The sequence below is a fragment of the Scyliorhinus torazame genome, chromosome 6 (genome assembly GCF_047496885.1).
Source record: "Scyliorhinus torazame isolate Kashiwa2021f chromosome 6, sScyTor2.1, whole genome shotgun sequence".
Lineage (NCBI taxonomy): Eukaryota > Metazoa > Chordata > Chondrichthyes > Carcharhiniformes > Scyliorhinidae > Scyliorhinus > Scyliorhinus torazame.
The window spans coordinates 118229665-118242585 of record NC_092712.1 but is presented as its reverse complement, the minus strand read 5'-3'; the positions used below and the strand labels follow the sequence as shown (position 1 = coordinate 118242585).

At 45.6% G+C, this 12921-nt stretch overlaps 1 protein-coding gene across 1 annotated transcript in view; it reads left to right on the top strand.

Annotated features, from left to right (window-relative positions):
- The window catches only part of dnah5l (dynein, axonemal, heavy chain 5 like), a 585621-nt gene that overhangs the window by 192106 nt on the left and 380594 nt on the right, over nt 1-12921 (top strand). The window contains exons 19-22 of the mRNA XM_072508719.1: nt 5023-5162; nt 5467-5618; nt 9566-9773; nt 12216-12303. Of these exons, the coding sequence (XP_072364820.1) occupies nt 5023-5162; nt 5467-5618; nt 9566-9773; nt 12216-12303 (588 nt within the window). The remainder of the gene's footprint in view (nt 1-5022; nt 5163-5466; nt 5619-9565; nt 9774-12215; nt 12304-12921) is intronic.

The following is a 12921-nucleotide window of genomic DNA, read 5'->3' as shown; positions in this document are numbered from 1 at the left end:
GCTCTACACCCATCTCACCACAGGCTTTTCCGCTTTCAAGCCCCCTAATTTTGTTGTATTTTGGAGGTGTGAAACTTTGGAGCACAGAGGTTTAAAACAACGGAGCTTTATTTACAGTGTGCGATCTCTTTCATGATTGTTCTTCTCTCCCTGTTTCCATCGCAAGGATGTATGACGTCACTTCCGGTTAATACATTAATACAACAGAGCTTCACTGGAGCCTGGAGCCAGTAAGAATTATTGTAAATACATAACAAGTTTCATCACCTCCTCTTCCACCAGAACCAGTACAACGACAAGTAGCATGACTTGTCTAGTCGTTTCCTTTCTCAGCATTGGGAGCATCCATCTGCTGAATATTGTCACTTGTCCATCATATTCATGCTGCTCAACCATGTTGGTGGCAGCCTCAGTGTCCATTAGTTTGTCACAGGGGTAACTGCTGTTATTTTGTATTGTCAATGCAGCGGACAACCCTGACTGAGAGGGTCCTACACTGAGAGCCTGCTTTGCATCTGACAGCAAATGCTAGTTCCTGATCATGGCTTTACCTGGGTGGACACTCTCTTCTCATTTCATCAGCACCTTTTGTTTTTCAAGGCCGCAAGCTTATTGATATGATTTCCACCCACGTTTCCAGACCGCATTAGATCATTGATTCTCTTCCAGCACTGTAACGTTCTCACTGGGGCAGACTGTCAACCTCCTCGGCCAACTGCCAACTTTCTCAGCAACTTCCAGCCATGCTCTCATGGTTTGCCTGGCTGGCCTTCTCCTGCCGTCATATGGGAAGAAACCTTCCTCTGCACCCTTGTGGTCCAGAGGTGCATCTTGTAAGCGTTGAAGGATTTTGAGATATAAAATCGTTTAAGTAAAATATCTACGTTCCATATTCTCAATTTATAAAAATAGGTTCCTCAGTTGTGCCTGACCTAACAAGGTACGAATGACCAGTATTTACGAATCAAGTAGAATTTATTAAACAAGATGTTGTATAGAATTAACAGAAATGCTAAAGGCAGTGTGGATGCTTCTTATCTGCCGAGGCCAAAGCCTCCTTGAGCGCTGACAGCATAGCCAATGGCCGGGATTCTCCGACCCCGCGTCGGGTCGGAGAATCCCGGGGGGGGGGCGCATGAATCGTGCCATGCCGCCCCGATGGCAGCTCGCCGATTCTCCGGTGCCGATTTTCGGGCGCCTGCGGGATCGCTGCCATGCCGGTCGGGGGCCGTTGAAAGCGATTCTCTGGGACTCGACGGGCCAAGACCCGCAGGCGTGGGTTACTCAGGGCCCACACGGCGGGACCTGGAAGGTGTGTCTGCGGGGGCCGTCCTAGAGGGGGGGGGGGCGGGGGATCCGACCCATGGGGGGGGGACCTCCACGGTAGCCTAGCCCGCGATCGGGACGTACCAATTGGCGGGCAGGCTGGATCCGTAGGGGCCTATGTTTTTCCGTGCTGGGCCTCTGTAGGGCTCCGCCATATTGCCCTGGGGCTTGAGCGGAGATGGGAACCCACGCGCATGCGCGGAATCACGCCGGCCGTGTCGCGCATGCATGGAGAATACCGGGTCAGACCACCTGCTAATAATATGCAAACAGTGTCTACTGTATGTGTGATTTGGAACGCTTGATGCCACTGTTGAGGGGCTGGAGCATTGCAATTTGGGGTCAAATCGGCACCTGCCACGATTTTGGTGTTGGAACCGATTCTCCGCCCAGTCACCTTTCCCGATTTCAGTGTTGGTTGACGGAGAATCCCGCCTTCTGAGTTTTCCACTTTTGACTGTAATTCCAAGGATTCCTTGGGCTGGATTCTCTGCCGGTAGGATTCTCTGTTGCACTGGCAGTGCACCCATGCCCGTGGGTTTCCAGACAGTGTGGGGTGGCCACAATGGGAAATCCCATTGGCAGGTGGTGGGAACGGAGAATCCCGCTGCAGCGAGGACACGCTGTCCACAAAAACATGGCTGGCGAACCAGAGAATCCCGCCCCTTGTTCCTTATTAGGAAATTGTGGCCAAGGGCGAGTATTATCTGGTATTGTCCCACCTCTGTAATTAGAGTCATGTAGGCTGAGAAAAATGTCCATCTCTTACTACCTGGAGCCCAGGAGGTTATATTCCATATTGAACAATAACAGCCCCTTGCAGCTACAGATTGCAGTTGCACAAACAATGCTACATCATTTTATCAATCAAACAAATTATTATAGATAATTAACATAAACATGCTTACCTATTCCCATGGATACAAAGGCAACTAAGAGCAAATATTAGTAGTAATCCCTGGCAAGATATCCTCATGAAATGTAGATATCCTTATGTCATAGATATGGCTAACAGTTCAAGGTGTGAGCAAACTAAAGCAGAGTTTTGTCTGACAAATATTACAATAAAGAAGACATGTTGAGTTCCAGCTGTTGGCCAAAACTTTTGCTTATTAATTTAAACCTGACAAAGGAGACTCAAATTGCACATAGTGTAAATTAAAACAAATGTGTCTGTTGTAAGTCAGAGAAACTGACATCTTTGTTTATCACAAAGGCCAGTTTTTCACAGAGACAGCTGCTGTGACTGTTTTCAAGCTGTTTTAACTGTTGATTGTCTCACTCTGCAGACAGAAATTCAAACTGGGCTATTTAATGGCTAAGGTAAAATCCTTTTACTTCAAGCTTACATCCTTTTACTTCAAGCTTACATGAAACCCTCAAAATTAGTAGTATTATCAAAATTTTGCAATCTCCAGGGGGCATCATCAAATCTGGGCACCACCTATGGCAGATGCCAATACCCTATTGTTCACCTAGTCTGCTTTCTTCCAATGTCCTCTGCCTCTGCTGCCATACAACAGGATGTTGCTTCCCCTTTACATGTGGTGGCATCTGCTTCTCAGGAGCCAGGACCTACTCCCACGCCACCTGTATCCTATTATTTGTCATTAATTGGATCCACAATGAAATTTCAGTCTATCTTTGACCACCTGCCTCCCCAGCTACGCCACCGCTTTGCTTCCAAATGTTGGGGTTTCTTTGCTGGCACCAAAATTCTCCCTTTGTTTCCTGCTGGACTCAATGTGTAATCCCAATGCCTGTAATGGAAATCCCACACAAATATCTACCTACAGAAATTTCTTTTGACTAACTATTTCATGAGTAGGAGCTTCACGTTACAGGAATCTCAAAGGAATAGAAGTCAATGTATTTTATGATATGATAATGGGAATTGGGGTAAGTGACCCCGGAAAGAGTTCGAAAGCTTCCGGCTGTGGAGGCAGACTGGGTGAGAGTCCTAGCTTGGTAGTTTGGCACTTTGTTGAAGATATCAAAATATGAACACATGCCTCATCCATGCCATTGGGCAGCACGGTAGCATTGTGGATAGCTCAATTGCTTCACAGCACCAGGGTCCCAGGTTCGATTCCGGCTTGGGTCACTGTCTGTGCGGAGTCTGCACATCCTCCCCGTGTGTGCGTGGGTTTCCTCCGGGTGCTCCGGTTTCCTCCCACAGTCCAAAGATGTGCAAGTTAGGTGGATTGACCATGATAAATTGCCCTTAGTGTTGGGTGGGGTTACTGGGTTATGGGGATAGGGTGGAGGTGTTGACCTTGGGTAGGTGCTCTTTCCAAGAGCCGGTGCAGACTCGATGGGCCGAATGGCCTCCTTCTGCACTGTAAATTCTATGATAACCAACCCTTGCCTTCTCATGTCCTCCCAGCCCCCCATCGCTCCTCATACCATCCATACCAACCTGTGCTCCTCTACCAACCTCACATGACCTTTATAGCCACTATGCCAACTTAGTGCTAACTCTTGCCAACCCATTCCCCCACTCACCGCCCTTTGACCTAAACCTGCAATTCTAACTCACCCAGTAACCATCACAGGATACCTCAGGATGCATGCTGGGTTTAAATACCTGGCTAAGAATGAATTTGGTACTCAAAAAATACTGCCATTAATAAAAACCCATTTACTGCATTTAACAATATTTAATTCCTTATTAATAACAAGTGTTTGTATTAATAGTCCCACTTCAAAGAATTTATAATCACTTGGAGCTTTTAATCAAACTGTGAGCTGACAGGCACCAAATTGTGATAATGATAGATTGTGCAATTAGTCATGCAGCACCAATCCCATATTGAAGTTCCTCAGGCCATGTCAACATGCAAGCATTGTTTGTTTTTAACACTGCAGACATAGCTTTCCAATATTTAAAGGGCAGGCTATTTAAAGTTTTGGCAGATTGACTGTTCTCTTGACAGTTATCTTGACAGTTCTTTTGACAGTTCTCTTGACAGTTCAAATGAGTTTATGAATATTTGATGAAGATCTATGTTCACTTTTAACATCCCCAGAGAGCATTTTAATTCTCAAAAGGGCACTTTACATCTCTTAAAATTTCATGGAACCAAATGCAAAAGGGTACCTCTCCAAAGAACCCCAGTAGTTTTAGACCTTCTTCTACCAGACTTAAAGTGTATACACATGTTTTGGATATGCCACTAACCAAGATCAGATCTGACTGAACGAACTCCACTTTAGCATGTGCAATTACCAACGTGAACCACGGATGTGCACTTTAGAACCTGTACCCATTTTGATACAAAGTACTCCTGTTACTGAAGAGTGGGAAGAAACCACAGCAGGAATGTAACTGGCCCATTCTTTGAATGACTGGTTATAGGGTGGAATATTTAAGGTTTAGGAGCATGTTCAATATTCAGTGGTGACTAAGGAATCAAATGAGTTAGTGAGTGCTTGTGTTATAGATGTAAAAATCCTAAACGAGACATATAAATACCGAAAGAATGGTGAACAATGGTTTGGGGTATTTACATTTGTTAATTAATATTACTAATGATCTAGTAATGATAATTTAAAGCATATACTGCAAATTCCAATAAGACATATGGCATACTTATATTGTTCAACTTAATTAAATGTATTGTTAATTAACAATTCAATATTTTTGTTGATTTGTGTGTATATTAATCTTGACATTGTACTTGTTCCAAAATATAGGATATATTTGTGAATTTTGATCCAGCTGTGTTAGAAGTACTTTTAGAAGCAAAGTACATGTTTAAACTGGGACTTGAAGTGCCACAAGCAGCTCTGAACCTATGTTTAAAAGAGACAGAAATTAAGCAACATTATTTAAGGTCAGTGTTTCTTTTAGGTTCAAGGTCAGGGCTTCAATAGCAAAAGATAGAGAAATAGCTGATGGATACAGCCATACTTCATGACCAAGTTGAATTGATATATTTTAGGAGTCATCTAGTCAATTGCTTTGAAAGAAAAGCAAAGTTCAGCTGCAGTTCCTGGCCATTCTGTAAACAAGGTTATAATGAAAGTATTAAGAAACAACTGTAGATTTCCATTCCTAATAACTACATTCCTTTGGTTAAAATGTGTTCTTTTAAGGTGATTCATAGTTGACATGTTAATCTTTTTGTTTATTTGCAGCATTCAGGAGCTTTTAAGTAACTACCAAAATGTGGTGAACAACATCCCAACTATGATTCGACCATTGATGAAACCTTTTATTAGCCAAGTGGATGAAGCTCTCATTCCTGGACTAACTATATTATCTTGGACCTCTTTAAACATTGGAAGATGTATGAATCCATATTTTGAATCAATTTGAGAAAGGAATTAAGGAGTTTTTATTTTTATTTTTAATATGTATTTCTTTTATTTATTTTTTCCAATTAAGGGGCAATTTAGTGTGGCCAATTAACCTACCCTGCACATCTTTGGGTTGTGGGGGTGATATCCACGCAGATACAGGGAGAACGTGCAAAATCCACATGGAGAGTGACGCGGGTCCGGGATCGAACCCGGGTCCTCAGCGCTGTGAGGCAGCAGCGCTAACCACCGTGCCGCCTTAAATTAAGGAGTTTTAAATAGAATTAATATTCTTTTTTATTCCTAGTCTCAATTTTTATGTCCTTTTCCTTGCATAAGATCCAGTACCATACACCATTCATCACCTTGAAAGACATAAGTAACGGTTTCCCATTTGGCAACTATATTCTAAATATTAAAATGTGGGAATTGTCGTGTTGGGTGTTCCGATACACAAACAAGCCAACACGGTTGTAGATGGTACAACTCTATTTTATTATTCTGTACAATAATAACTATTAACTTCTGGCTGTGGTTCGTACTTCACCAGCTAACTTGTGGACCCAGCCCGAGCACTATCTTAGTAAGGCACTCAGCACATGGTGTATGTCTGAGTGGCACGCTGTGATCTCTGTGCTCTGAGCTATCTCCTGGTAGAATGAGCGGGAACTGTGGTGTTCCCTGTTTAATAGTGCGTGTGCTCTCACTGGTGATTGGCTGTGATAAGAACATAAGAACTAGGAACAGGAGTAAGCCATCTGGCCCCTCGAGCCTGCTCCGCCATTTAACGAGATCATGGACTCAGCTCCACTCTCCGGCCCGTACACCATATCCCCGAATCCCATTATTCTTTAGAAAGGTATCTATCTTTTTCTTAAAAACGTTTAAAGAAGGAGCCTCAACTGCTTCACTGGGCAAGGAATTCCAGAGATTCACAACCCTTTGGGTGAAGAAGTTCCTCCTAAACTCGGTCCTAAATCTACTTCCCCTTATTTTGAGGCTGTGCCCCCTAGTTCTGCTTTCCCCGACCAGTGGAAACAACCTGCCTGCATCTATCCTATCTATTCCCTTCATAATTGTATATATTTCAATAAGATCCCCCCGCATCCTTCTAAACTCCAATGAGTACAGTCCCAGTCTACTCAACCTCTCGTCATAATCTAATCCCCTCAACTCTGGGATCAACCTAATGAATCTCCTGTGCACTCTCTCCAGTGCCAATATGTCCTTTCTCAGGTAAGGAGCCCAAAACTGAACACAATACTCCAGATGTGGCCTCACCAACACCCTATACAATTGCAGCATAACCTCCCTAGTCTTGAACTCCATCCCTCTAGCAATGAAAGACAAACCTCGATTAGCCTTCTTAATCACCTGTTGCACCTGCACACCAACTTTTTGCGACTCGTGCACCAGCACACCCAGGTCCCTCTGCACAGCAGCATGTTTTAACATCTTACCGTTTAAATAATAATCCATTCTGCTGTTATTCCTCCCAGTGTTCTGTGTGTGTTGGTTGGTCCATGTACCTGTCCATCAGTGTGTGTCTGTGATTGCACCATGATATGTTAATATGGATATCATGACATCCCCCCTTTTCACAACGATATGTGCCTACATGGTAATAAATATTGGTGTGTACTGAGTGCATCTGAGTATGTGTGTGCAATATTTACAACATGTACCTGAGGCTAAACTATATACATAGGAAGGTGTCAGGTACAACAGAGCAACGAGTTTGTACCACAAACAAAACAAGTGCAATCATCAAATATCGAAAGAGAACTCCTGGAATGACAAGAAAGAAACACGTTAACATTATTGCACAACAATTCAGTGAGTCCAATGTGCAAACAGGCTCATAAGTCCAGTCTAGTAGGTGGGCAACGAATTTGGGTTGACCGTTAGGGTGGCACACCATTCATCACCCGGATTAATGCTGTGCACTGGCATCGGCTGGTGGGTCCTACTTGGGGACATCCGGTTCCTGTCTATTACCGCAACGCGGAAGGGTTCCCGGTCGTCGGTATCACCGGTCTGCACGTTGTCAGGGTATGACTCGGTGTATGGGGGCTGAATGGCCCGCACGTCCCTGCGAGGCTGGCGGAATTGCGGAGAGTTGGCAGGTTGAGCTACTCGACAGCAGGCAGTGTAGTGGCCCATCCTGCCACAGCGGAGGCATTGTCGCGTTTTGGCTGGACATTGCCGCTTTAAGTGTGCGGATCCACAGTTGCCGCACGCCGTGATGTCATGGCGTTCGTTGCACCACCGCGCATGCACAGTGCGGTCCTGCGTAGAGCGCGCCTGCGCATCACGTCCCTCTGCGTCGATGTCCCCTCTTTTGGCGCGTACAAGCGCGGGAGGCCTCGGAAAGCGCGTGAAATAGCCGCCCTCGTCCGGGCCGCGGGCCGGGAGGAACTCGATCGACTGGACCCGCTCGGCCTCGTAGGACCTCTGTCGTGCCGATTTGGCCGCCTGGAATTGGGAGTACCGGCTGGTCGCGTTTTCGTGGAGGACGTAGGTTTTGATGGCGGTGGCTAGGGTGAGGCGCTTTATTTTGAGGAGCTGCTGGCGCAAGGTGTCCGAGGTGACCCCAAAAACGATCTGATCCCGAATCATGGAGTCGGAGGTGGCCTCATAGCTGCAGGACTGCGCGAGGTACGGAGGTGTGTCAAATAAGATTGAAAAGGCTCATCCTTCCCCTGCAGGACCGGCTGGAAGAGGTACCTCTCGAAGCTCTCATTAACTTCCACGCTGAAGTGTTCCTTAAATTTTAGAAGGACCGTCTTGTACTTCGTCTTGTCCTCGCCTTCCGTGAACGCCAGGGAGTTGTAGATTTGGATGGCGTGTTGCCCCGCCGTGGAGAGGAGGAGGGCGAGCTTCCTGGTGTCCGATGCATTCTCCCTGTCTGTGGCTTCTAGGAAGAGCTGGAAGCGCTGTTTAAACAGCTTCCAGTTGACGCCGAGATTTCCAGCGATTTGGAGCGGCTGCGGCAGGCTGATGGTGTCCATGGCGCAGGATGGCGGATCTCTGAAGAGGTGCAGGTAGGTCTCACAGTCGCTGGCGTGTTTCCAGTCCTGGTATCATGTCGTGTTGAGTGTTCCGATACACAAACGAACCAACACGGTTGTAGATGGTACAACTCTGTTTTATTATTCTGTACAATAATAACTATTAACTCCTGGCTGTAGTTCGTACTTCACCAGCTAACCTGTTGACCCAGCCCTAGCACTATCTTAGTGAGGCACTCAGCACATGGTGTATGCCTGAGTGGCACGCTGTGAGCTCTGTGCTCTGAGCTATCTCCTGGTGGAATGAGCGGGAACTGTGGTACTCCCTGTTTTATAGTGCGTGTGCTCTCACTGGAGATTGGCTGTGATGTGTGTGTGTTGGTTGGTCCATCTACCTGTCCATCAGTGTGTGTGTGATTGCACCATGATATGTTAATATGGCTATTATGACAGGAATGAATTTTATGGATGGTGGGTGGAATTTCTCAGAAGCATTTCGGATTTGATTTTATAGTTGGTGAGATAGCTCCTGCTGCTACGACCTACAAATTTGACATCCAACAATCGCACCCATTTCCTGTTGGAAACTACCTTTTGATTTTCTGATCAGGCTTTATGTCTGTGTAACCTCCTTTTCCAGATTTAAAGTGCGAGTTTTAATTGGCAGCCTGTCTTTGTGTAAATAAAGATCCTATAGAATCAGCTAATTTTCAGGCTAAAATACAAAAAATGGGGAGAACTTGGATTGGATTGGATTGGATTTGTTTATTGTCACGTGTACCGAGGTACAGTGAAAAGTATTTTTCTGCGAGCAGCTCAACAGATCATGTTGATCAGAACTGTGCATAATTTGTAAGTATAATAGTTCTAACACGTGCTGTTTTATGTTTTATTAACTGTTTGCTCAATTATCTTTTCAACCTTAGTCATAGAAAGTGTGTACAGCTCACTGACTGAGCTGAAACACATGGTGAAGCAAGTGTCTGACACATTGGAGTGCAGGATTGAGAGAGTGCTGCATGAAATGTCTCTTACTGCCCTGGTTGACCTCCCTGAAGATGACCTTGTGGAAGCACGAGCTTTTCTAGAGATGACTGAGCATATTGTTTCCTCGGCTGGACAAGCTTTATCCACGTATGTTTTTTTTTGAGATTATATCAAGTAAGACCATGAATGGCATATGTGTATGAAGTCTGGCAAGGAATGGCATTTCTAGGCAGTTAAATTGATTTTCCCCCTTACATTTCTACAATCCGATGTTAAATATGTTAAGATCTTTTTAAAGAAAACACATCTTTTTGTCTTTTTTATATTCCCCCTCTTTTAAACTGTGGTGTTGTAAACTAGCCAGTTTACAACACCACTGAGAATGGTCATCCTTTACTAATTTGGCCAAGTTGTCATTCTTATAAGCTCAGACAATGATGTCAGTAGTTTATTTTATAATGTGGTCTGAGGCAAGGACCCCACCATTGCTGAGTTTAATCCTCACCAAATGCATGAGCTTTCTAATCAACATAGTAATCTAGATCAGGAAGTGTGACAGATTCACTTTTCCCTATTCCAAAGCTGTTGAGACCAGTTGTACCATTCTTACTCTCACTTGGCCATGATCAGCTAACCCAGGACAGGCAGGATATTGATCTTTTGACCTTCTGAACTATATGGTTCAGTTAACAAGTGAATCACTGAGGCAGGAGGAGCTAATGCTTTTATTCACTGAACTGTACACAAAAATAAAATGTTAGTTTATTAAAAGCTGAATTGAGGCGAGAGGTCAGGAGAGGCGATTGGGGGAACTGCCATTCAGAGTGGTAGGGGACAGTTTCAGGTACGTGGGTATCCAAGTGGCGAGGGATTGGGACAGGCTACATAAATTGAACTTGACCCGGTTGGTAGATCAGATGAAGGAGGATTTCTGGAGATGGGATACGCTCCCGATGTCTCTGGCGGGCAGAGTGCAGTCGGTAAAAATGATGGTCCTCCCGAGATTCCTATTTGTCTTCCAATGCCTCCGCATTTTCAACCCACGGTCCTTTTTTAAGCGGATTAATAAGATTATGGTGGGCTTTGTGTGTGGGGGGTAAGCCCCCGCGAGTGAAGAGGGCAATGCTCGAGCGGAGTCAGAGGGCTGGAGGGCTGGCGCTGCCGAATTTCAGCAATTACTACTGGGCAGCTAACATAGCCATGGTGAGGAGGTGGCTGGTGGGGGGTGAGCCGGCGTGGGTGCGCATGGAGGCGGCTTCTTGTAAGGGCACAAATCTGGGGGCATTGGTAATGCGCCTCTGCCGTTCCTGCCGGCGCAGTACTCCAACAGTCCAGTGGTGGTGGCGGCCCTGAGAGTCTGGGGGCAGTGGAGGAGACGTGGGAGCAGAGGGGGCGTCGGTGTGTTCCCAATCTGCGATAACCATCGGTTTGCCCCGGGGAGGATGGACGGGGAGTTCCGAATTTGGCGGAGAACGGAGATTGAGAGGATGGGGGACTTGTTCATAGAAGGAAACTTCCCGAGTATCAGGGCGCTGGAGGAGAAGTTTGCATTGGCGGGGGGAAATGAATTCCAATATTTACAGGTACGGGATGTTTTGCGGAAGCAGGTACCAACCTTCCCACTCCTGCCGCTAAGAGGGATTCAGGATAGGGTGGTCTCTAGAGGATGGATAGGAGAGGGGAGCGTCTCGGACATATATAAAGAGCTTATGGGTTCAGAGGAGACGCAAACCGAGGAGTTGAAGCAAAAGTGGGAGGAGGAGCTGGGGGGAGAGATAGAGGAGGGCCTTTGGGCGGACGCGTTGGGTAGGGTTAACGCGACCGCAACGTGTGCCAGGCTCAGCCTGATCCAATTTAAGGTGGTTCACCGGGCTCACATGACAGTGGCCCGGATGAGCAGATTCTTTGGGGTGGAGGACAGGTGTGCGAAGTGTGCGGGGGAGCCAGCGAACCATGTCCATATGTTCTAGGCATGTCCAAAACTGAGGGGATTTTGTCTGGGGTTTGCCGACACCATGTCCACGGTATTAAATACAAGGGTGGCAATGAGTCCAGAGGTGGCGTTTTTTGGGGTATCGCAGGATCCGGGAATCCAAGAGGAGAAAGAGGCAGACGTTCTGGCCTTTGCTTCCCTGCTAGCCCGGAGGCGCATATTAGTAGCATGGAGGGACTCAAATCGGAGACCTGGCTTTTGCACATGGCTGGCTTCCTCTGCCTGGAGAAAATTAAGTTCACCATGAGAGGGTCTCTGTTAGGGTTCGCCCGGAGGTGGCAACCATTCGTTGACTTCCTCGCAGAGAATTAATCGCCAGCAGAAGGGGGGGGGGTGACGTCAGGGGGTTAGGTTAGCGTAGATTAGGGGGTAAGCAATGGTAGGACCTGTGGGAGAGGGGGGCGGCATTTGCACTATGTTTATGTTTTCCTTGTTATGTACATTGTTGATTTTGTTGCTGTTACAATGCCAAAGAAATACCTCAATAAAATGTTTATTAAAAAAAAATAGTAGCATTGGGGGTAACATTTTCTAGGGTTTAGGAAATGCGTGTTTTGTTGTTTGGATTGAAACATATACTGACTCTCTGCATGCAGGCACAGTCAACAACTGGAGTGCTCCATGTTTCAGTTAATGGATGGATTGACACAAAAACTGAAGCCAGAAGAACAAGCCAATCTTCAGGTAGTTCATATCAAATGATTCCAACTTTGCTGTGGTGTACTTTTTGGATAATACTGTAAGGATATGGGATTGTTTTTTGAGGGATCAGGTATAAGAATTCACTGCTTTTAGATTTTGCTAACTCCAGGCAGATGCAGTATCACAAATGGTTTTGTTGTAGCAAAAACAAATTGTTACTGTTAAAAAAGAGAGAAAAGGAACAGAGTGAGACTTACAGCTGTCTATGGCACGTTGAAGATATGATGCAGAAACTGGCCATTCAGCCCAACCAGTTCATGTTGGTGTTTATTCTCCACTTGAGCCTCCTCTCAACTTTCCTCATCTGAATTTAGGGATTTAGTGGCTATGATCGGATAGATTTTTCTTCAGTTCTAGATTTTGGGGTTGACCATGAGGGTATGGGTCATTCTCAACCTAGAAGGGGCATGGTCACTGGACATGTGTACAAGCATATGTAACCAACTATTTTCTTCACCCTTACATGCTTATCTAGCTTTCCCTTTAAGTGTATTTATACTATCTGCTTCAACAACTCCCGGGGTAACGAGCTCCACATTGCAACTCTTTGAATAATGTTTCCTTTGAATTTCCTATCGGATTTCTTGCTGATTATCTTAT